We start from the raw sequence: 24,723 nt of genomic DNA on the forward strand, positions 1-24,723 counted from the left end.
GGAAGAACACAAGCTTAGTCGATGCCGGAAGAACACAAGCCTAATCGGTGCCGGAAGAACACAAGCTTAGTCGATGCCGGAAGAACACAAGCCTAATCGGTGCCGGAAGAACACAAGCTTAGTCGATGCCGGAAGACTGATCGACAATGACACAGAGTTAACGATCCAACAACTTAGAAGCAACATATCCTACAATGCGGCGACCTGCTGGGTATCACCGATTCCCCGGATGACCGAAACTAAAATAATACACCTCTCATTCGCTGCTCGGTCACCCCCAGTCCACCCATCAGTACTAAGGGAAGTGAAGGAGAATCACACTGTGTCCTTGAGAAATAGAATCGAGGGAAATTCTCTAAACCGTCTCAGTGTACACTTAAGTGAGAGCCAAATACCGCGTGACGTCTATGAGATTTACTTTCACAGAATAATTGACGTTTAATTAATTCACTGTCTTCAAAACATACTTAATTCCACTGTTAAAACGTGACATATTGTTTATATCCATTATTTTCAAATCATTAATCACACGAGGCTATGGCCAAGTCAGTTTATTAGTTCAGCAAATAATCGTTTGGTTAAAAATGGTCTCGTCACAGTCTCCCACGACACCACTGGAGTGAAAACATTTAGTGCCACTATCACTAAAAGTCAAGGGCGACAACTAGTCTTCTTCTGAAACATAAGAAAACTCGTTCAGCAGGTCATAATAAGCTGTATTAGTCAGAAGTAGTTGCTCAATATATTGTAAATGGTGAACTTACTGAGCGGCGAGGCGTCCGTTTGACCTTAAAGTTTTATATGACGCACTTTAATTGACGGTCCACAATCTTTAATGTAAAGAATATATACAAGTCCATTACGATAATCAAGGCAATGCGACATTATTCTGTTAGATATAGTTAACATTATAATGTTATTGCGGCGCTTCAACAACTAAGATTTTGAAATATGAAACAAGATTAGTAAATTACAATATTAAAAATTATGATATAGAATACTATTCCCGTACTCATCTATTGTTTGCCTGCATATTCCCGTGTTGTTCTGCCCATACAGATATGACATAATTATGGTGGCATCACAATGATCACACACTCCTGGAGCAACTCCCCGGTTTTGCTGTTTATCAACCCACTCTTTGCAGCCTTTCGGCCCAACTATCACATCATACTCTCACTGACACCAACTGTAGGAACATCGAGGCTGACATAATCCATGAACAACTACGCTGGACTGGCCATGTTACCCGCATCCATGACAGTAGACTGCCAAAGCAGCTACTTTACAGTCACTTAACTAATGGTCAACGTAACGCTGGCGGGAAACGAAAAAGGTATATAATGCTAGTCTTAAGACAAACCTGAAAAAGGTGCCAAATCGACCCCCCTCACCTGGGAGACGATCACTCCACACCATAACCCTTGGAGGAGCACCACGCGAGGTGTCAATACTTTCGGGTTAGCCCGACTGCATACCAAGGCAGACAAACGCCAGCTCCGGAAATACGTTGCCGCCACCCCTCCTGCACTATATGTAGCCCTCCACACATGCAACATCTGTGGACGACCCTGCCAGTCTCATATCGGTCTCTCGAGCCACCTCAGAGTCAGAGCTCACCAACGAAGGTGATGTCACTAAAATCTCATTCTCGATTCCGAGTGACAGGAGTACACGGCCTTGTCTTTATTTTATCAACAATACCATGTGCCGGGCATGTTTCTGATAATGAAATGCCTAACACAAGTAACTGACAATTTCAACATTTTGATTACACATCAAATTCATTAACGGTAACAGTAATTCTAAATTCAACAATATTATAAGCTCAAAATATTCTACATTACAGTATTTAACTTTTCAATGTCACTCAATAAGACAGTATTGTGATAAGATTTTATTTCTATATGTTGTTTTATAAAACATAGTTAATGATAACTTTACCTGTGAAAGACAGTCAATTTTGCCAACATTATTCTACCAGATAATCATGTTACAAAAGTTTCCCATTAAATTTAGCGTGTTCATTTTCTCTGGAACTTGAGATGAAACAGAAAATTAATTTTATGGGTGACATTAAAAAAAATGGTTTACGCTGCACATTATTTCTAATGCCCACACACATACGGTCAGCATCAAGAAAATAAATAGCATATACCTAAGTTTTGTGGGTGTGAGGAAGGTGGGGGACGAGCGTCGGAGGCAAGTTAGGAAAAAAGTCTGATGGTATTATGGCAATAAGAGAACTGTTTAATTATTTTGTGTTGGGAGCCAATAATATAGTCTGGCCCACCTCAGCCGACTTGGATGGTGGGGATTGTGGCCCCTTGCCCCCCCCTCCCCTTTGGATTCGCCCGTGGTTTCGTTAGATGCAACATACGAGTGACAAAGATTATTCCTACACTATACCATCGCGATTATCCAAGTAGACTAAGGGCCTTTGAACTAATAACTCTTCAGACAAGACAAAACAGCGGATCTCATAAGACATTTAAAATTTTGAAAGGGATGGAAGACATAAACCCAGGTCAATTTTTCGTGTTGTCCTTCACCAACACAAAAGAACAACTTCAAGGTCACCTAATTGTCATGTAGGACGAATACAATGAAACACTTCTTCACGCAGAGGCTGTTGAACCAGTGGAACAGTCTACTAACACTGGCCTCCTCCACCCGCCATGGGCACCTCTAGGCGGTGTGGCCATCAGGTAAACAACGAACGGTAGGGAGGCAAGAACCCACAAATACCACTCATAGCAATAGCACATTGAAGGGATATACACACTATTAATGAAAAGTGTAAAAAAAGCAGTGAAGAGTAAAAACCAAATAAATTGTTATTACATCCATTGACCTAGTTGAAAGACTTAGGCATCACTGGGTTTAAGACTTCATCGATACTTGTCTACTATCTTGGCATTTATGCAGTCCTCGGATTCCTTGCATGTAACCTATCATAACCTAACTTACCTTATCATATTATAACTTTGTATAACCGGATACACAACGATATCGACAGAGAGAATCATCGACGGATCAGCCAAACTGGTACAACAGCATGATGGTTTGGCAAGTTAAGGGGGTGAAAGGAGCCATGTGAAGAATGATGAGGAATAACACCCAGAAAAAATATCGAGAGAGAGAGAGAATATGCCGTGTGCCTAAATTAATTATTTTCTAAGAAATTTATCCGATCGTCCCAGAAATGTATATAAGCTTGTCCACCCAGCACACACAGATATAAAAAATCACTTGCCCGACACCTATAGCCCAGGCACTGCGAATCTGCATATCCACAAACACCACCACCACTGTACCACACACCCACCACCACCACTGTACCACACACCCACCACCACCACTGTACCACACACCCACCACCACCACTGTACCACACACCCACCACTACCACTGTACCTCACCACCACCACCGCCACCACCACTGTACATCACACCCTCCATCATTACTGTACAGTTTTAATATTGTTTTACTTTGATTCCATAGTATTTATACTATTGCGAGTTTCCTTCTGTTGAATGTAAACAAACACAGGGCTGCCACACTGCACAAAACCTGACGAGCCCTGTAAACGCACTAGTGAAGGGGACTGTACCTCAACCACTATCATCGGCACCACAAGATAAGAGGCAGCGGTTTATCTATACACGTAACTTAAATAAAATATTATATAAAGGTGGTACAGTATTTGTAAGCACCCAATTAGCATAACATAATGCAGGAACTCGTACGTGCAGCTGAATTAAATTGATGCAAGACACATATACAAACTCACCTTACAATACACTATAATGAATATGTTGCAAAAGGCAAGAGACGAGCTGCGTGCCATACAAGTTGCATTATGTTGCACGCGTTAAACCGCCCTGGTGAGCACAATTCACTCATCTGCTTATGGTGTAGTGGGGTTACCATGTTGCAGGAGGCACAAGGTATCCAGGAACTACGATAAATTATACAAGTTACGAAACAATCTCGCCAAACCCCCGAGGCTCAAGTTTAAAGGAAAAGTTATGGCATATGATGAAAATAACAAAAAAATATAATAAAAAAAAACTAGTGTAATTTGTGGAGAAGCGAGGACAGGTCGGGCTAGCCATGGGTTGGGTTTTGCATCGTAGCGCCTCGGGCTTAATGGAGGACCAAAGGCCGGGGCCAGAGGGCGGTTATTAGACAATCATTTCCTTATAAGCGCCTTCCTCCCCCTCCTATATGTCACTCCCGCATCAGTCAACCCGCGATGCTGGCATCCCACACACACATACACACACAGTTATCCACACGCACATCACCGTACATACTACTAATCTTTTACGTAAGTAAGCAACTTACAAGCAAGTGCACACACACACACACACACACACACACACACACACGCACCTAGAGAAGCATGTCTTGAATACAAATATACACTTAACATACGTAATTATCTCTTCTCAGTCTCATTAAAAAAAATTATCAAAATAAGTGTTGTTAAGTAGGGGAAAAGCGGCCTATGACCTCGAGTTTGTATCTAGGCGAGGCTGGCCAGGCAGCATGATGGTCGGGAACAGCGGGTGACGTATTACCCATTACAGTATGGATGACCCTCACCCCGTGTTGTGTTAGTGACGTCTCTGCTCATCTGTGCACTGTTCTGCTGTGACATGGAGTTACTACAGAGTTTTCTATTGTTCGACGCGCAGCATTGTTTGTGTAACAGTCATCTTTGGAGTATGCAATATTCCGCCATATGGTCTCTATGTTTAATGTTGTATGGAGTGCTCTACCGAATATGAGGTGTTCTGGTGATGCTATACAAAATACCCTGCTTTAATATATTCAGTGCTGTGCTATGCTGCATACATTATACGCAGCTTGTATCATACGAAATATATACATTGAAGCACCAGTTTATCAGTTATGAGAAGATGTTTTTATTACATTAATCATATAAAAACTGACAAGACCAGAACTGAAGCTGACTGCCTAGCAATGAATCCGTGAGAAACTCCCACCATGGCTGGCCGGGACAGAGGCAGCGCTCAATTGATGTTTAGAGGGTGAAGCACTGCGACGCTTCACCACTCTAAACATTCTGAAAGGTAAGGTAAATAATGTAAACACACACACATATTACCGGTAATATATATATATATATATATATATATATGTATATATATATATCAGCCCAGTTCTGGCGACTTAACGAGTAAACAGAAACATAAATTTTTACAAACATGTTAAGGAATACACTGTTTAATAATAAAAAAATTCAATTAGACATGTATGAAGTCTATGTACTGCAATAAATAAATTTGTATACTAAGGGGCATTCAGGGATTACGTAGTTGTGCACATAGCAAACTAAACTGAATTAAATATATTTATTATTTATCCAAAACTGATGAACTCAATCTAACTACTGTATATCTTAATATACCTTAAGAGCCTATAAATTATGTAGCATTTTGTTATTTAAGCCTTTAAGGATATTTTAATTCTTTAAGGCTAATAGTTTAAGATTCGATTCTCTACATAGAATTAAGTGTGGTATAACCTTTAATGCACAGGTATTTATAAAATTATTATAATTTGCTACATATCTGTGATGACAAATTTGAGATACCTTGCATCACTACGCATTACTTATAGATGTGTACTGTACTGTACTGTACCACGATTTTGAAGAATGGCATGTGAAAAATCTACACCATCAAATATCATGCCACTTAAACCGAAGGAATTTTACAGTACCTGCATTATATGTAAAAATACAGCATCACTAAATTTTGATGGCAAAAAATAATGAATTAATGAATTAAATAAAACTTACCCGAAATTACTAGTATGGCACCAGACTCGCTTCAACTACTAAGGTCTTTCCGCGTTCGTCAATTTTCTCTAAGAAGCGTTGTGGTGTTGTATGCCTTCCTCTTCAATGTTCTTTTTCTTTTTTATGTATGTATCGTCTCTGGGGTCCCACAGGAAACAATAATTTTTTATATTCTATCACAATTTCTTCGGACAGGCGTGCCCACAGAGGAATAAATACAGATGCCATGAACAGACCGCTCAAACGGTTCATAACAGATGTCTTTACGAATATCTACACCAATAAAAAAAAACTACTTGAGCAGTTTATTAAAAATGCGATACTGATTAATGTTAATTTCAATTTAGTTATATCACGTGGTTCGATATTTATTTTATATAAATATCCTCATTATCCAGTAAAGTATAAATCTTGACTTGACCACGGAAATTAGTGCAAGCCAATCAGTGACATTTTACTGTTGTCTGCTCACCCAAAACTCTTCACTGCAGCATTATGTTTACAGGTATTTATAAACTGAACTTGTTGATATTGTTTTAAAAATATGATTCAACGATAAATTTCATGTTTTATTAACTTAAGCATTTTAACAACGTCTTAATAAGGAATTCATTGATTCTGCATGCGTTCGATCATTTCTTGACATAATTGTCACATCATCTTCAGAATCATAGAGAATATTAATATGCGATCTGAGATTAATCTCGGGGCATAGTGGTGAGGAACAGGCTAAGAGAATGACAATTTGTCAATTCTTTTGAATGAAATACGAATTCTAATTTCAAAAGCAATGAACTTTTTTTTTTTATTGGGCACTCCCCTACGTCCTTGTGTAAGGTGAAGTTCATAAGCGTTTACAGCGCCCAACAGGGAAGCATGCTAAGTTCATGCTTGCCCTATGTCTCATGAGTTAAGGGCGTAGAGGCCTGAAGAGTCAATGGTTTATGTCTAAGCAAGTTATTGGAAGCTCCAACAACGTGTCCCTGAATACAAATTCGCAACTTTCGACTGACAGCAGGTACCTACTTTGCTGCTAGGTGAACAGGGACCAAGGGGACTAGGAAGAGTGTCCACTAACTTCCGCCGGCCCGGGAATCGAACCCGTTATACGGTATACCGTACAACGATATAACGAGAAAAGTTGGTGGCCAAAATTCGGAGGGAAACATTACACTAGACTACCGTAACAATGCTCGAGTATGCAGCGATAACTTTGTTGCCGCTGAGGGACCTTTCCATATACTTATCCATTAAAGTTTTTTAGTGTAAGGATTTTTAGTTATAAGTGTTCCATCCTCACACAAACCTTCGCTAGCCGTTTGATCTGGTAGTGATCTTTAGAGTCCAATGTTAATGATGTGAGTTTTACTAAAGTTACAAGTTTTTCTGTTTTCCAGGAAAGCCATCCACATGATACCGAAAGTCCTGCTGAGATCCTTCAAGGCGACTGGGCTACGAATACACGGGAATGAGTCTGGGAGGACGATGTGAACATGTCTTTTAAATTGCCTAAATGGGCTAGAGGAGCTTGTCTCGAATTACCTCACAGTTTATACCACACACCAGACAGATAACTTACGTAACCTGGCCACAAAGTTAGATACATTATTTGGTCAGCTTAGTGGAGATAGTCCATTAACCCGTCCTGAATAAAAACGTCTGGCGTTACCAAATATGATATAAGAGGCGTCCCCAAAATGACGGGTTTGAGGAGATAACCTATTAAAACAAGTATTGGACCCATATCGAGCAACAAAACAAGAAGGCTTTGGATGATAATGATTCTCCAACTTCACAAGAAAATCATCAAGAGACAAATCCTTGGGCTTATTAGGGACGCAAAGCGAGCAAAGAGTTCTGTCCGTGGCGGTCCCGACTGACGTCAGTAACACCGTCCACATCTTATTAGGAAGGAAATACTGCTCCAGGCGCTCGCAGTACTCCCCCTCCCCTTCTCCCCCACGCTCATGTCACTTTCGTCGAACTCCTCTCTATAGGCGACCAGAGTATCCTCCTCGCTAGTGTTGTAATGTCAGCCCATCTCAGGTGCAACAGTAATAACTCGAGGGTTGCCGTAAATAATGTAATGCAAGTTGATTATACAAAGGCTGCTCAGCTGAATCTGGTGGCCGAGGCCGAGACTGTGAGAATTGTCGCTACATATATATTGGGCATAGAAAGAAGGGTAGCTCCCTAGCGCCACCCTTGCATGACAGTATAATCTCGTCAGTGCCATCTAGAAATAATTTGACTATACAGTACTATAGTTACTTTTAAGAGAATCTCTGCTTTGCACCAACTTCCATCGCCTACAAGATCCGGCCATATAGTTTTTATACACACAATCCACGGAGTCGGGGCATATCAGACAATATCTGCGAATGGTTAACCTGAAGTGATCATACAAAACAAAATACAATATAATCGTGTTTTAGAAGGTCACGTGAGAAGTCTGATTATCGTAAAAAAAAAATATCTATATATATATATATATATATATATATATATATATATATATATATATATATATATATATATATATATATATATATATATATATATATATATATATATATGCTAAATCACTGTAGGTGCGCGTGATCTAGGTATATGCTGATAACCACAAGGAAAGAAGAAAACACGAAGTTCCCAAGCGCTTTCGTGTAATTCACATCTTCAGGGGTGAGTACAGACTAAAGAGAAGTACAAAACAAGGTGTATATATACAGAGGGTGAGTGGACCTCCAGTGTTTTGTACTTCTCTTTAGTCTGTACTCACCCCTGAAGATATTACACGAAAGCGCTAACTTCGTGTTTTCTTCTTTCCTTGTGGTTATCAGCATATATATATATATATATATATATATATATATATATATATATATATATATATATATATATATATATATATATATATATATATATATATATATATATATATATATATATATATATAAAATCAACGTGGTTGCAGTGAAGTGAATTTTACCTTGGTCTTCATAAGTCGTTTTTCTTCAAATTCCTTCACCAGAACCCTCCTTACCCATGCAATGGCAAACTTCTCATAACAGTTAAGACTTTTGTGGTGAATTCCCTGTTCCTTAGAGCACGGGCCTTGGGGAAATAACAAGTATAGTACATGCCAACATGGATGTACTCGATCGATGGCCATTTGTTTATGTCATCTGGTCACTCGTTTCTTGGAATTTCGTATGGATCGCAACGGCGGATAGGCAGCAATGCTTTACTACGGCATGAAGACAGTGCAAGGAGTCTATAGTATGTCTTATAGCGTCTTATGTTTAAAGTAATCAGCATGAAAATGGAATGAGCATAAACAAGCATATAATTATCATAGCCTCTTATTTAACACTCAACCACCGTTATACCATCGAAGGCTTTGAGACCCACTTTATCCCTTACTCTTCTTTAATACATCTAATGATCTCTTAATACATCCTTTTCTCTCTCATAAACTTCTTGCACCTTTCGTCACACCGTAACTCATCCGGGGCATTAGTTTAGATTAGCTGGTGTTGTTAAAGCAGTCATTGCTGCAGCTTACACACATAGTCGTGGGTCAACAAGCATTGTGATGAAAAAAACTGCAAGTTCCAAGAATCCTGTGATACGTGACGTCTTATAACTCGAAGTAATGTGAAACTACCAAAATTCCAGGAATATCAAAGGATGTGGCTGGGGAAACGTGGAGAGCACAGCGTTTTAAGTCCATCAAGGAAAATTTTTTAAATCTGACCAATATCATGAGCATTTTGAGGCCATGTGCACTTGATATTAGGAGATATTCTGAGATCAATAGTAATTACATTTTGCTATTAAAAAACGCCTCAGTATAATACAGCATTAAAGAAAAAAAGTCTTGGAATTTTCTGATGAAAAGGGCCCCAGGACCCCCTTCTGGATCCGCCCCTGGATTCTATAATACTTACATATATACTAATGTTACTGTTATCAATTTAGTGTTTCCTATTAGGTATTGTGTTGTGTTAGTAATATAACAGTATGGTGGTGTACTTATGCCAGGCCTCCAGGTGAGCAGAGATAGAGCAAGAGAGCAAGACAGGGTACAATTATCAACAACAGCAGTACGTGGCGCTCCCCTCGTTCGCCGAGTATGTCTGTTCGTACGTACACTCACGACTAAGATCAGGCCGTCTGAATGAACTGGTTTGCCATTGGTCGGCTGGTATGGAGGAGTACCAATCCGGTTTGTGAGGGGCATTCTGAGAACCAATCCCAGTTGAGGGAGAGTTGTCAAGAGTATATAAATAAGAGGAATTGAAGTAGACACGTCAGTTGACTTGCAAGGTTGGTTATCGACATCCATTGATCTGGAGAGGTGAACATCGGAACTTATCATGAGTGGACAAGCTGCACCTCATATTCTCCGTCCTTCCGGTGAGTCAGGACCACCATCCAACACACACAGCAGCGATACAGAACACTCTATTTTGGCACTGTGTTGATGATACGACACATGAACTGGCTTAAGTTAGATAGAGTTAGTTAGGATTAATGTTAAATGTGATGCATAAATTAGCTGCAACACTTATTCCGTAACTCATGTACAGTGTCGCTTATCCTTCAAATTTCTCCTCCCCCTCCCGTCCACTTCCTGCTAACAGACATTACGCCCCTTCTTCCTGTTTACTCCTATCCTTCCTCCCTCTTTCTATTCTCTTCTATCCTGCTGAGTAAACACGTACCATCATAGACTTCAAGTTCCGGGGGTTCGACTTCCAAGCTAGGGCAGTGTTTACCTCGCCTGCTTCGCTACATCCAAGTGTTCATGAATATCAATTTTTGTCGGAAGTTTAACCGCTGGTCTTCAGTCGGACTGGTTCACTGTGTGTTAAGGGTGCATGTGGGTGCCTGATCCCCCTTGCCTGCTTCTCACTTTGTCTTTAACCTTCTGTTGTTTCCATCTTCTTATTTATGTCCATCCTGTCTTCCCTTCCTCTTTATCCTTCCACTGCTTCCATCTTTTTGTTTGTATCCATCCTATCTCCCCTCTTATTGTTTTTCTACTTCACTCCTCATCCTGTTTATGATCTCATCTATCCTCTCCCTTATTTGTTTACTCCTTCCCCTAACCTCTACCCTTTTCTGCTTTACCTTGTTTTATCCCCTCAATCTTATTTACACTTTACTCCATCCTCCCATCGCATTTCTTCTCTTCCCTTTATCTCATTCCTGTCTTCATTACGCCTCTTTTCCCTTTAATTTTACCTTATCCCTGTTTGCGTGCTATCTTCCCCCCTCCTTGTTTGCATTCCTCGTTACCTCACCCTTTCTGTTTACACCCCCCAAACCGCCTCTCTTTCTGTTTACACGCCTTTTACCGCCCCTCTTCCTGTTTACACGCCGTATACCGCCCCTCTTCCTGTTTATACCTTTCCCTTCCTGTTTACACCCTTCATTCCCTCTCTGTTTCCAACTCTCTTGCCCTCCACCTCTTGGACGCCACCATTCCCCTCTTTATACACCATATATCCTCCTCTTGTATACACCACTCTTACTTTCCCCTCTTAAAAATATCTATTGTCTAAGTATTGATATTTCTTGTAACACCTACTATATTTACAGTACCTGCTTTTATTGTACCATCAAAACCGTTTTATCGGAAATTATCATGATAAGTAATTACCATTGCAATAAACATAATTGCAAGCTAAACATAATCCTGACAGCTCTGTCCTCTTGTTCAACCTCAATACTGTTCAACCCATGTTGTACTGCTCCCTTATTATACTTATGTTTTTCAATGACACTGTAATTTGTGTATATAGTACTTATAATACAAATAAAAAAATTAACTAAAAAAATATATTAATAGAATAAATAAATATTGAAGTGATAACCGTGGTAACATTATGAGATGTTCTTATTACCACCATGCTATTATACTATTCCAGATGTTTCTAAATATTACATAATACTTCCTTGAAATTGTCATGGGTTGCAACCAACTCCAAAGTTTGTTTTACTAGAGTTAAGGCACCCGGTGAGGCATAACTGGAACATACCTGTATATTTTCCATTAGTGGTATGTTAGCCAGTCTTTAGGGGGAGGCCAGTGAGACAGTGTTGTACTGTTCATCGCATCACACCCCAAAACCTCATTTTCAGTAGTATCCCCTTGGCCATGGGTTAGCCAAGACGTCCCCATCTTCTCCCTCATGAAGGGAGCGGGACACCACACAGAGTCCTCCACCGCCACTCCGTCCTGTGGACCGTCGTCGATATGAGATTAAGAGTGTTAAACTAGGTTGTTATCCCTGTAGAAATATCACGTGTGGATACCTGGTTGCAACAAGAGCAATCCAGGCTGGCCTATCAAGCCTACAGTAAATGGTTAATCAATTCACGCTTAGAGTTCTCCTGCACGGCACCCGTCTACAGTGACCTTGATCGACACGAGACTAAGCGTGTTAACCTAGGTTTGTTATCCCTGTGGAAATAGCACGTGTGGAAGCCTGGTTGCGACAAAAGCAATCCAGGCTGGTCTATTGCACCTAAGTGGTTAATTCACGTCACCCTTACCAGTTCTCCTTGCCGCGACAACCGTCTACAGTGACTGTCAGTGACGCAAGACTATGTGTGGTAACCCAAGAGTACTCTTTGTTGTTATTCCCCGTGAAAGTTCTTGTGATGAAGCCTGGTTGCAACAAAAGCAATCCTGGCTGGCAGTAAATCTATCACTTGAAGAATTAAGGCTCTGTTAAGTCATACATATAGTACATTAATAACGTGCCCCCAGGTTGAAAATTCCCTCTTTTAGAAGATTAATTTTATTACAGTGTAAACGGGGAGCTGGTGGTAGAGTGGTACTGTTCTTTCGTTGCAGGCAAGATTTCACGGGTTCGATTCCCGGGCTGGCGGAAGTTGTTTGGACACTCTTCTTAGTCCCCTTCGTCCCTGTTCTCCTAGCAGCAAAGTAGGTGCCTGCTGTAAATCGAAAGTTGCGAATTCGTATTCAAGGACAAGTTGTTGGAACTTCCAATAACTTGCTTAGACATAAACCATTGACTCTTCAGGCTTCTACGCCCTCGACTCTTCAGGCTTCTACGCCCTTAACTTATGAGACATAAGGCAAGCATGAACTTAGCATGCTTCCCTGTTGGGCGCCTGTAAACGCTTATGAACTTCACCTTACACAAGGATGTAGGGGAGTGCCCAATAAATGAAAAAAACATTTCAGCGTGAATGTGAGTGACTCATATATCCATGCAAATTGTAAATCACTGTATGGAAGCTTGACAAATATAAGTGCAATTATCTGTCCGTATCTGTGATCCTATCTTATTATTACTAAAGATAATGACTGATTGGTTATGACAAGTATAACCAATAACTTAGAGGGATGTTGGAAATTAATGGAATTCATTAAATCATCATTTATCTAATATAAATCGTGGAATGTCGAGTGGTGGAGTGAACTTCTACGTAGATACACCATAATCTCCTGTAAGTAACCAGTGTGAAGGTATCGAATCCTACGGTAAGAAATACGAAACACAACATATTATAGTCTTTATATAATATAATCTACTCCTACTACCACCGATATACCAAAAACCATGACAGAGATAAATGTATAGTATATAATTATCAGGTGCCTAAAAGATAGCTCAGGTTCTCAACTGGCTCAGCCATGTTAATATTGTTATTATTATCCACTCTGTATCTGTGTTTTTCTGGCTAAATAAACTGTTTCAATTCAATTCGGCAGGGATGATAGTGGTGATGGTAGCGGTGCTGGTGGGGGTGACGTCATCAGGCAAGGGACAACACGACCGTTGTGCCGCCACTCGCTACCGCCCAGACGCTCCTCTGGCAACCGGTAAGTCCACAACAAATCCCTTTACCAACATTAAAGAAATTAGCTTTTTAAATGTTCATTATTATTAAAACGCAAACCATTTTAAGGTACAAAAACAAAAATATACCGTAATTGCTGACAATCTGATACTCGTAATATCAATTAACATCTTGTTAACAATAATTACTGTCAAGAGTCAAGACTGTTACACAAATGTTGCCATTTCTCATGTTTATTTTCCCGTAAACCTTCTTCCGTCTTAGTCTTTGGGTAACCCTTTTGTATACTGTAATTTCAATTTTATAATAAACTTGTTCATTCCTAACTCTTTATTAGTTCACTTACTCACTTAAAGCGGCCTCCGCAAGATCCCATTAACTTTGTCCTAGACATGTTCGCAAAAGATCATCAAGTTAAACTAATAGAATAGAGAACTGAAATTTGAAATATACTGACTAGTATTATAAAAACAAAAATATCACTATGGTGTGGGGTACCTGATGTTTGGTTCACACTCAGGATGGGATGGAGAATGGAAACTCACAATGTGCTCTCTGTATACATGTTGTATTGGATGTATAATGCAGCTTGGTGCTGGGAAGGCAGCATGGTTACAAGCGTGATGTAGAGAGAGCTGGTTGGTGAGGATGCTCAGAGGAGGACCAGCTTGTGGGTCGCCATGCTCGCCGGCGGGAGCGAGGGCCGCCAGGCAGGAGGAGGAGGTGTTGCTTGCTGGTTGGTGTAGGTAGAAAAGAGAGTGGTCACCACGAGGTCTTATATAGCGGAGGTAGGCGTGGCTTAATAGTTGACCTCCGTGATGTATGGCGGCGCTGGTTGACCTAGACCACGAGGCATACACTGGGGAATTCGCGGGGTCGGCTACTCAGCGACAAACAGCGTTTGTAGGGGAGGTATCCACTACAATGGCAAAAGGCCTATTGTTGAAAATATAAATTACTGCATTTTTCTTGTTATTTACATAATGAACATCAAGCATGTGATTGTGTTTTATCTTAATCATAGTCTGCTCATCACAAATCTAGAAAAGAGCGAAATTGTTGACCAACACTGGCGCAGGTACAGACGCACGATACATTCTGGGCCAGTTCCTGACCTGCCCAGTACCATGGTCAGTATACACCTCGGCCAGCGGGCAGGTCCACCCCCACACTAGTTAGTTCTATGACGTCACCGGGGCTAAAACCTGGCTGTTTTGGGAAAGTACAGCGTTTTTCTTGGTTACTCTGTTAACAAGCCCACTCTGGAGGATATTATTCACTGTTTTTAATCACCACCAACAACTCCACCATCACTATAATAGATACGTTAGTCATCACCAATATTTAAATACAATTAGTATTATAGGTAAATACTTATAGTTGGTGTCCTCACAAGTGGTATCACATACTTTTTACTTTTATCCTCTCGCCACTGATCGGCTTGTTAGCCGCTTGGGCGATCGGTCACGACTCTTTTCCTTTATATTCTTCACCAAAAGGTCGGCTCGCTAGCCGCCCGGGCGATCGGTCACGTCTCTGTCACGCACTGTTGGCAAATACTGGGCATGCACCGGCTCCTGAATGTACCTGAACCCGCTCCAGTGTTGGTCAAGTCTTCTCTTGAAAGAGCTCACACTCGGTGCCGTCACAACACTTTCTGGTAGATTGTTCCAAGAGTTTACAACCCTCACTCCGAAAAAGTTTGCCCTCACGGTTTTCCGGACTTGCGGCTTCTTCAATCTTGAGCTGTGACCCCTTGTGGGGCGAGCGTCCGCCAGCTCCAAGTAAGGACACTCAACTGAGTAGTGCCCCCTGAGATGCTTATAAACCTCAACTAGGTCCCCCCTTGCCCGTCTGTAGTATAAGCTAGGCAAGTTCAGGCGCTCCAATCTCGCAGGGTAGCTGAGATGCCGAAGTGCAGGCACCAGCTTGGTGGCCCTCCTTTGAACATTTTCAACCAACTGACAGTCCCTAGCATATCTCGGGGACCAGATGGGGTGACAGTACTCCAGATGGGGAAGCACTTCACTCCTGAAGATCGTCACGAGGGACGGACCGTCTAGATATCTGAACGACCTTCTTATTATTATTATGTAATAGAAGAGCAATTATGAACACTATTCACAGGAGATGACTGGCTGTGAAAATACCTCACTATTACTTGTACATCGACTTACCTCCTGGGTTAAATCTACTTAGAAATCAAAGGGATTAAACCTTAGGGCTGCAGCTTGCTTGACTGCTTTGCCTGGTACTCATGTGTGGTTTTCTCCAATGTGGTCACACACACACCACTCCTATGTCAGAGGTCAGTGGTCTGAGTATAAACACTATATCTGAAAAAAAAATAAACATCTACTTTACCCTACAAATCCCACAGCGTAACCGAGGGTTTAGCACCAGGCGCCAGTTTTACACACAGCAGGCTGGCCACAGACAACACTTTTTAAACGACAATAGTGATTTTGTGTAACTCAGCTAACTGTTTTATTTGCGCTGTTTTAATAGGAAATTAAAGACAGCAGGTTCAGATGTTCGCTACTTTAGATTCCCAGAGTAACACACTTCGGAAAACTGTGGAAAAATTCCAGTCGCCATCCTGATCAAGTGAATCCAGCGACTGCTGTTATCTGTTCCGTCCACTTTACTAAACACGGCTACATTGATGATAATTATGAAGCTTCGTTTGCTTGGAATTGACAGTCCTATAAGAACAAGGCTCCTGAAGAAGGTTACTGTACTGCCTATCTAATAATAATATTAATAATAATTAACGGTTTATTGAAAAAATTCTGCAGCCCGAAGGCTGAAAATATACATTGGACATAAATGACTTATTACATACATTGGTGGCTTAACAAAAGCCTTCATTAGAGAAAGGTAAAGGAACATACAGTGAACATACAGATTAATGTAGGTGTTGAACAGCAAACTCGTAGTGTAGTAACTCCCTCCCAGATGGTGTTAGGAGGAACTCACGTGGTGTAGTAGTTCCCTCAGATGTGTTATGAGGGACCTGGCGTGGTGTAGTAATTCCCTCGCAGATGGTGTTATGAGGGGCCTCACGTGGTGTAGTAATTCCCTCACAGATGGTGTTATGAGGGACCTCACGTGGTGTAGTAATTACCTCACAGATGGTGTTATGAGGGGCCTCACGTGGTGTAGTAACTCCCTCACAGATGGTGTTATGAGGGGCATCACGTGGTGTAGTAATTTCCTCACAGATGGTGTTATGAGGGGCCTGACGTGGTGTAGTAATTCCCTCACATTTGGTGTTATGAGGGACATGTGGTGTAGTAATTCCCTCACATATGGTGTTATGAGGGACATGTGGTGTAGTAATTCCCTCACATATGGTGTTATGAGGGACATGTGGTGTAGTAATTCCCTCACAGATGGTGTTATATGAGTGAGGTTTGGTCCCAGGCCTTCCTATCGTAGACGGATAAACACATCGCTGGTTGTTGTTGGGTCTCACGGGCCGTTATCACTGGGTACCTGGGACCTCACTGTGTGAAGGTTAACTTGGGTACGACTGTTACTGTTGAGTTTTTCTCACTGACTTAAGCACTGTTCACCACTGTTCACCTCTGTTTAACACTGGTTCCGTTCCTTTCCTAAATGAAATTGTAACTTCTGGCGAGAACTTGTTGATATTCCGGTGGGGAGGAGGGTTCAGGGGAGGGGGTTGGTATGGGCCAACTTAACAGTTGACCTGGCTGCTCCGAGAGGAGCGCCAGGTACGTCTTGACCCTTCGGTGGTCAAGGATGTATAATGGTAGGTGTTATTTGAATACCGCATGAAGCAATTATATTTATTTTTCTTCTTCGTGGCAATTTAACCATGGTAGGTCTGAGTGGCTATGCTGTTTAAATATGATATATTTTGAACAATACCATGGAGTATTATCGCGAGCATCGTTATAAAAAATGGGAACGAATTAGTTATAAATAAAAATACAATTGTAATGTATAGTGTGACGATGTTAGACATCTGAAACATGTAAAAATATAACATTCAGGATCTTGAAAAAGAAGTCAGTGAAGTAAATGTAAAGAAGGAAAAATTACTGCTGTATAAACTGACATGTGTAAGTGACATCCAGTCATTCACAGTCTCACGGGCAAGCACGCAAGGTAGTACATAGACCTTGCTTGCAGTGTTAGTACTGAACTAGAGTACAGTATTTGGGTCGTAATTTGACCATGCCTAGTACTTAACTTAAATTTGAGAAAAAAAGCTGCTGAAAGGTTTTTTATGGCAAAGACTATTGCATGAGTCAGATGCGTGGACACTTTCAGCACACACCAGAAAGAGGTTAGAGGCCTTTGAAGTGTGTTATAGGCAAATGCTAAGAATAAGCTACACGGACAAGAAAACAAATGAAGACTTACTTAGATTAGCAAAAAATTGAAAAATTCCAATATAACTGAGAGGTGAGACCATCAGCGATACCGTACAGCTGATGGTCTCACACTTCTTCAGCCGTGGCTATATTTAGATTCGTGACGTCACCAAGGATGTCACCGAGTCACGTGATCGAAAAACCTGTACATTTCAAGTGGGATTCTGGAAAACCGCGCCGGAAGGAAATTTTAATTTTTGTGTAAGGACAAGCGAATGGATCGGGCATTGTATGATGAAAAACTAAAAAACGCTGTTGTTTACTTCGACCCCTATACATTAAGCAAGCAGAAAATGTGCTCAGATATAGAGGCGTATCCAACGATAACCTACCCAGACGTCTACAACTTCCTTTGTTGGCTTAAATCTGAAGCTAACAACATTAATACATGATATTATTAGTCAAATAAAAAATCAGTGGATAGCTAGATTGAAATTGCACTCAAATTTTCTAATTAATGTTCATAATTTCACAATTACTCCTTGTAGAGGGTTTATTAATTCTATTTGGTAGTTTGTTTTTAAGTTTCAAGAAGAATTGGAGTAATTAGAGCCATTTTAGCTTACACTTCTTACCTAACTGTTCACAAACTGGTTGCAGAATATAAATTCGTGTTTTCAGTGATGCAGCCACTATGACCAGTTAAGTAATGTCTGTAGGTTTGCTTGGCTTAGCTATGCTGTAAATAAAGTAGATCAAAGAAAACTCTCCAGTCCTTACTTAACCGACCACGATTGCATCATGATATTTCAATGTTTACTTTCAGTGATGATGAAATTACAGTATGTGCATTTACTTAAGGTCTGTCGGTTTAAGTGTTTCAGTGTCCCGTGGACCCTTTCTGAAATTTACAGAACCTCAAGAATGCATTTCTAAATGTCATAACCAAACCCTTTATACTTTAATTGAGAAATTCCCCACAGTAGTTAGAAAAATACAGCACAAAACTAAATTACCTGTACACCATTATCCTTTACCCGTATCAAAATAAAATACATAGTACCCAGGCACTGAGACCTTTTAGGATCAGTTTTGCCTTTAAATATACTGTACACTGCACTTATTGTATTCAGAGTACCATACTCAGATCATAACTTCTGCACTATATACTGAAGATTACCTTTTGTCCAAAGAGCACAAAATATACAGTAATGGCATGTTGCAAACTCTCCTTGTTCTGCATGGAAGTAAGCTTTAACTATTTTTTTCTAGTTTAGCCTAAATTAACAAATTAGTTTTTTCTTTTTCTTTTTGCTTTGTCATTATGTTTGTCAAGGTTAGGTCAGATTATGCCGAACTTAGGTCCTAATAAGGTGCCACTATTTTGTCAATGTTACTCCCACAGCGTCATATAAAGCGGTTTAGCCATATTAAGATTGTTAATGGGGGCTACGACTCTCGTATCCTCTTACTGTAAAAGGAACTTACCTTAACATTATGTTCGCGTGTTGCACTGAAACAAATAAAGTTGGTTGAATGTCACTTCTTGCCACATTTTCGATACTTTCACGTCCTTCCAGTAAGTCCACAATCACATATTAAGTCTTTAACACGATCTTGATCCTCAACAAGCAGATATAACTTGTGAAAACGTGTGGGTTTTCCAGTAGACAACGCCATACATGAAGTGTAAGTAATAAGAGTTCAGAGGTCTTATTGTAACTATATCTTGCGCTAGTCAGGCCGCACCTCGATTATGCGGTTCAGTTCTGGTGCCCCTATTATAGAATGGATATCAATTCACTAGAGTCGGTGCAGCGAAGAATGACGAAAATGATTCCGGGACTTAGAAACCTTCCATACCAGGATAGGTTAAAGAAACTTAACTTGCATTCCCTAGAAAGACGAAGAGTGCGGGGAGATATGATAGAAGTATTTAAGTGGGTGAAAGGAATCAATAAAGGGGATATAGATAAAGTTCTTATAATATCCGAGCAGGATAGGACTCGGAACAACGGATTTAAGTTGGATAAGTTTAGGTTTAGGAGGGAAATAGGAAGGAACTGGTTTACAAATAGGGTGGTGGACGAGTGGAACAAGCTTAGCAACTTTGTAGTAAGTGCTGGAACGCTGGAAAGTTTCAAAAGGAGGCTAGATAGATTCATGGATGATAGAGAGTGGTAGTAACTCTCGACAGGAGCTGCCATGCACAGGCCAACCGGCCTATTGCAGACTCCTTATTTTCTTATGAACAATGCGCCTCCTTCTGTTAGAACAATAACAATAGGAACATACTTTTACTTTTTACTTTTATCCTCTTCACCATTGATCGGCTCGTTAGCCGCTTGGGCGCTTGGTCACGTCTCTGTTACTTTTCTTTTTATTTTATCCTCTTCACCAAATGATCGGCTCGTTAGCCGCTTGGGCGATCGTTCATGTCTCTGTTACAACTCCAAATTCAATTTCAACCATATGATTCTCATTCTGTGTTCATAGAAGAGGTTTGGGAACCTATTACGCAATAAGGAAAAAATATGATTTTACAAACCCTCGATCAGATCCTTCATCATTTCTTGTACTGTTCATGTTGACAAGATTGGATTCACTCGTATATCTTATGAGTGGACCAACACGATGGACACAACCAAGGTTAAATACCTTGGTTGCAACTAGAGATGTGATGCCACCGTTTTCTTACGGTAAATAATTTATTATATCGCTTACAAGGTACTTACTTAGAGACGGTAAATTACAGACAACAGTTTTGTGCAGTGTTTTACCCTGTAATTTCCCTCCTTTTTCATGCCCTGCCCACTACACTTTTTCTTGACTTTTATCTTCTTCATCTGATCGATTCATGAGCCGCTTGGGCTGCCGATCACATCTCTGTTACACACTGTTGGCAAGTACTGGCCCCTGAATGTACCTGAACCTGCTCTGGTGTTGGTCAAGTCTGGTCTTGAAATAGTTCACACTCGGTGCCGTCACAACACTCTCTGGAAGATTGTTCCAGGAGTTCACAGTTCTCACTCTGAAAAAGTTTACCCTCAGTTTTCTGGACTTGTGGCTTCTTCAGCCTTGAGCTGTGACCCCCTTGTGGGGGCGGGCATCCGCCACCTCCAGGTATGGACACTTTACTCAGTAGTGCCATTTGAGATGTTTATACACCTCAATTAGGTCCCCCCCCCTTGCCTGTCTGTAGTATAAGCTAGGCAGTTGCAAGCTCTCTAATCTCTATGGGTAGCTGAGGTACCGAAGTGTAGGCACCAGTCTGGTGGCCCTTCTTTGGACATTTTCAATCACTGACAGTCCCTAGCACCTCACTCTTGAAGATCGTTAAGAGGGACAGACCGTCTAGATATCTGAACTACCTTCTTATAAGACCTAATAATTTAGTTGCTTGATTCACCTTCTCACAATGGCCCAAAAACTTCAGTTCATTGTCAACATACACACCCAAGTCCTTTTCGCATTCAGTCTCTATTAAAGCAGTTTCTTTACCCCGTTGGGACATGTGATACGCCTCCTTACCGTTGGTATGTCCCAGGTGCATCCTTTTGCACTTCGTGACACTGAATCTTAGCAGCCATTTCTTCGACCATTCTTGAAGCTCACAGAGATATTTCTGCAGCATCATCCTCAAACATCTGTATGGAGGACTGCATAGCTTCTGGCATATCATTTATGAAACACTGGGCCCAATTCACTACCCTGTGGTACCCCAGTATAGTTGTATATGTATGCATTATTTTCTATAGAAATAGCAATGATTTTCTGTATATGTAATGTATTTCATGGGGCAAAGGGAGGCTCAGGAACGTAACTCCCGTATTTTATCTATTTCTTCGGGGAAAATTTATCCGCTTAAAGTCGTTTCGTATAATGTCGCGTTTTTAGGAACGTAACCCTGACGTTAAGCGAGGACTTACTGTAGCAATACAAATACAGATTCGAAATTCGGTTGCAAAATAATCTTATACCTTTACTGTATCCACTAATTCTGCCATAAAATATACAGTAATGCATTCCTATATGGCAACTCATTCACTTCCATGGTTACTGTAGTCCACGGTGTGTGTGTGGAGCATTTAATATAACATACAGTTTAACTTATCTAGAAACAGTATACTGACATACTCCAGTCATATTTTAACAAAAAACACTACTCAGTCGAGTGTCCTTACTTGGAGCTGGTGGACGCTCGCCCCACAAGGGGTCACAGCTCAAGATTGAAGAAGCCGCAAGTCCAGAAAACTGTGAGGGCAAACTTTTTCGGAGTGAGGGTTGTAAACTCTTGGAACAATCTACCAGAGAGTGTTGTGACGGCACCGAGTGCGAGCTCTTTCAAGACAAGACTTGACCAACACTGGAGTGGGTTCAGGTACATTCAGGAGGCGGTGCATGCCCAGTATTTGCCAACAGTGCGTGACAGAGACGTGACCGATCGCCCGGGCGGCTAGCGAGCCGATCTTTTGGTGAAGAGGATAAATGAAAAGGAAAAGTAATCAGAGACGTAACCGATCGCCCAAGCGGCTAACGAGCCGATCAGTGGCGAAGAGGATAAAAGTAAGTAAGTAAATATTGTCAATGAAATAGCTAAATTCGGGCTACCAAATTATGTAAGAAATGTCTCACATTCAGGCCTACCAACCCTCGTGAGACAATGGGAATGTTCAGTTGGAAAACCATCGGACCCCGCCTGTACGGTAATTTTTTTACTGAGTGCACAACAGTTTTATAACACCTACTAACGACTTTATCTTTCACATCCTTCCCGTATACTACTGTATTTGGATTATGCTAAATTACCCGGTACTTTAGTTATGTCTTTTCATATGCAATAGGAAGTTTAGCACAAGAGTTAATGGAACAGTAATATCATACAGTTTGTCAAAGTAAACTTTGTTAGTCTTGATTTATTTTACTTTAAAGAAACACATAAAAAAAATTGGCTCTTAAACAGAGTATTTCATGGTTTCTGAATCTTACGTGAAAAAAATTTGGCTTATCCTCAGTTAACTCTTGGTCTTTACTCTCTTTCATTGTATAATTACTCCTGTTTATAATTATTAAGAATATCCATTATACAAATACTGTGCTGTATAAGCCTTTTTACCAGCACTTTATCATCAACAATATATATTTCTTCCACCTGCCAGATGGGACAGTGTGGCTTTATGTGTTTAAGCTGCAGGTCTGCATGTGGCACTCTGGTGTGGGTACAAGAGCAGGTTACTGGGGATACTCTGCCAGCGGCCAGTATGCAAGCCGAGATTATTCTGAGGACAGGTGTAATGGACCACTGGAATACTGGTACAACCTTGGCTACACAAACAAGACTAAGAGAGAAGTCAACGATATTGTTAGCAGTAAGGTCAAAAATATGTAGAAATAGAATTCTGTACTGTACTGTCTTGTATGGTACTGTATATATGCAAGGGAACATACAGTTGTGAAAGTCAAACCTAAGTACTGTCCAGTAGTCTCTTTTTTTATAGTGGCAAAAAACCATATACCATATACCTGTATTGATGTTTAGTATCTTCTACAAAGATATTAAAACATATTTTACAAGCAAAACCTTATACTGTACTGTACATATATGTCAAGTTTCAAATGGAAAAATAAATAAACCACCTTGTATCCATCAGTAAATACAGTACTAATATGATTGTACAACATGCTAACCTTTCAGAGGTCATTAAAATTTGAAATTATTTATGATACAGTACTGTACTGGCTGTGGTTGTAACTGCAGAGTAATTTAGTTAACCTCACTGTGTCATGAAGATACAGTATAAAGGCACTGACATAAGTTCCTGGCCCCTACAGCAACTGTTTTTTTTTTCACTGTATTGATTATATTATATCATTCCAGATTTGGTGCGAAAGTGCTATCCCGGTTACAGTAAGTGTTGGAGGTTCATGATGTCTCACTACAGCACTGGTTACTGGAACTGTAATTACTTCACTCATCACCTGGCAAAGGCCCTGGGTGTAGTCAAGAATTACCCAAGTTGGTTGTGGAACTCCCCATGGCCAGGCTTCAGCTGTTAAATTGTGAGAACAGAGGACTCTGGCTCCAGGTTCAGGGAGCTCTGCTAACATGCATCTATAATAGAGAGATTCCTCTCAGTAAAGGCAACTCTCTCTAAGACTGAGTGACTTTCTACAATCATGAATTTCTTGGTCTCCTAGATTTAAGGTTATTTCTTTGAGATGTAACACCATGAACAGATTCAACTTCCAGGACAAAAAGACCCCAGTCGTCATCTGTAGATCAAGCATCCAAGCCCCATTCAGTTTTGTGGATTAAACACTGGCCTGACACAATCATATTCCACTGACATATTATGATCCTGCATAGACACTTAGTACTAAACTGATTCAACTCTATTCTTTTATCAGAATAGAAAATTAAAGGGTATAAAGTACCTCAACTGTCTTGTAAACATGTTCTATTTCCTTTGATACCTGCAACACTAGTTGCTTTAGCCGAGTGACAATCATTTATTCTGTGATGTAGACCCAGTTTATGACTAATCCTCTCCCTCCTGGTAACCTCTTTCACATGCAATTACTGTATACATCTACTTGTTCGTTCTTCATGAGAAAATTCCTATACAGCCACTTGCTCTAACTGGTTGGCTAGAGTATGCAGTAAGTACTGAATAACACAAAGAATTTGGTCAAGACTGGGG

General features: G+C 40.6%; 1 protein-coding gene across 2 annotated transcripts; it reads left to right on the plus strand.

Moving 5' to 3' along the window:
• The first annotated feature begins 4,654 nt into the window (after positions 1-4,654).
• LOC121859116 lies at positions 4,655-24,466 on the plus strand. 2 transcript variants are annotated; one of them, XM_042355815.1, is made up of 4 exons: positions 4,655-5,103; positions 13,588-13,698; positions 23,182-23,391; positions 23,901-24,466. In XM_042355815.1, the coding sequence occupies exons 2-4, from the start codon at positions 13,590-13,592 to the stop codon at positions 24,077-24,079; spliced, it is 498 nt and encodes a 165-aa protein (XP_042211749.1). In that variant the 5' UTR covers positions 4,655-5,103; positions 13,588-13,589; the 3' UTR covers positions 24,080-24,466. The 2 variants fall into 2 exon arrangements, with proteins under 2 accessions (XP_042211749.1, XP_042211748.1); XM_042355814.1 differs by lacking the exon at positions 4,655-5,103 and adding an exon at positions 10,137-10,253.
• The last annotated feature ends 257 nt before the right edge of the window (positions 24,467-24,723 follow it).

Source organism: Homarus americanus, unplaced genomic scaffold (assembly GCF_018991925.1).
Source record: "Homarus americanus isolate GMGI-L3 unplaced genomic scaffold, GMGI_Hamer_2.0 scaffold50924, whole genome shotgun sequence".
NCBI lineage: Eukaryota > Metazoa > Arthropoda > Malacostraca > Decapoda > Nephropidae > Homarus > Homarus americanus.